The sequence below is a fragment of the Monosiga brevicollis genome, genomic scaffold (genome assembly GCF_000002865.3).
Source record: "Monosiga brevicollis MX1 MONBRscaffold_89 genomic scaffold, whole genome shotgun sequence".
NCBI lineage: Eukaryota > Choanoflagellata > Craspedida > Salpingoecidae > Monosiga > Monosiga brevicollis.
Genome location: NW_001865121.1, coordinates 1,103 through 2,290, shown reverse-complemented (window position 1 = coordinate 2,290; position 1,188 = coordinate 1,103). Strand labels below are relative to the sequence as shown.

At 52.3% G+C, this 1,188-nt stretch overlaps 1 protein-coding gene across 1 annotated transcript in view; it reads left to right on the top strand.

Annotated features, from left to right (window-relative positions):
- MONBRDRAFT_30591 (uncharacterized protein) overlaps nucleotides 1-1,188 on the top strand; it is a gene marked incomplete at both ends in the record, with an annotated part of 2,226 nt that continues 1,038 nt past the window's right edge. The window contains 4 exons of the mRNA XM_001751032.1: nucleotides 1-67; nucleotides 287-541; nucleotides 584-654; nucleotides 763-802. Of these exons, the coding sequence (XP_001751084.1) occupies nucleotides 1-67; nucleotides 287-541; nucleotides 584-654; nucleotides 763-802 (433 nt within the window). The remainder of the gene's footprint in view (nucleotides 68-286; nucleotides 542-583; nucleotides 655-762; nucleotides 803-1,188) is intronic.

The following is a 1,188-nucleotide window of genomic DNA, read 5'->3' as shown; positions in this document are numbered from 1 at the left end:
ATGGAAGATGCAGAGGTGATGCAAATTCTCTTGACCAACACGGCTCTCTTTGATTTGGGCAATCCAGGTACAGCTGTGCAAATCTCAGTGTCCAACCCTGCCTTGTCTGCAACACGCGCGCATGAAACAGCCGAGCAGATGTTGTGCACCTGTGCTTGAGCAGGATTGCTTTATTTTGTGTTGCTTTCGCTTTTTCGTCCCCCTGAGCTTGCTTGCCTTCCTGCTGGCTTTCACGGCCCTGTACGCAAACTCATTTCAAAAATTGCTGATGTGACGCCCCCTGTAGGCACCAAGGACGTCGATCTAACGGCTGGTGATGCCGTTGACATTATGAGCTTTGAGTTGAATCGCACAACCGTGGCTGTCACTCTTGAAGGCTATGTATTCTTCCAGGCCCGGCCCGCCACCTTGCTTCGCAGCGGGTGGGTACCACCTGCAACCACAACAACGCGCGGGCCAGCCAAGCCACAGCCTACGAGCACATCGGACCCCACACACTCTTCCTCCAGCTCTTCCTCTGCTTCGTCATCCATCTACATTGGTGCGATTGGTGGTATCGTCGGTCTCTTGGTGTTGGTTGCAGTGGTCGTCATGGTCCGGCGCTGGCAGCGCAAGGGCACCAAGCCACAATTCGATGCCCAAAACACCGATCAGGTGAGTCGTGCCATGACCCTGATGTATAGCCTTTTGGCGAAAGTAATTCATGTGAGTATTGAGGAGGCTTTCTGCGTGTCTCACCTCATATTGTTGGGGGGCTCGTAGAACATGAGTGATTTCCGAACCGGCGTTGTCAACCCTCTCTGTAAGTCATAAAAACTGTGGAGCTTTCCATAGCGCGTGAGATTCGTCGCACTTGTGCACCACCGCAGAATGCTCATGTTCTTGTTTTGGCTGGGATACGATAGATGGCGGGGTAGGTGAGGTTCAGGAATCTACTTATGGAGACGCTGATGCTGGTGGGGATGGCGACTATCAAGACCTCCACCATGAAGTCTGGGGAAAAGGCAACGACGAAGATTTGCAGGCCGATGGGATGTACTCTGACATGTTCAATGAACCAGATAAGGCGGAAGATGATGGGCTTGATGAGAGCGGCTATTTGAATGTGGGGGGGGACATGGAGACTTCTGAGGATACAGAGCAGCCGGGATTTGGATTTGATGCCTTTGGCCAAAACGATGATTTGAT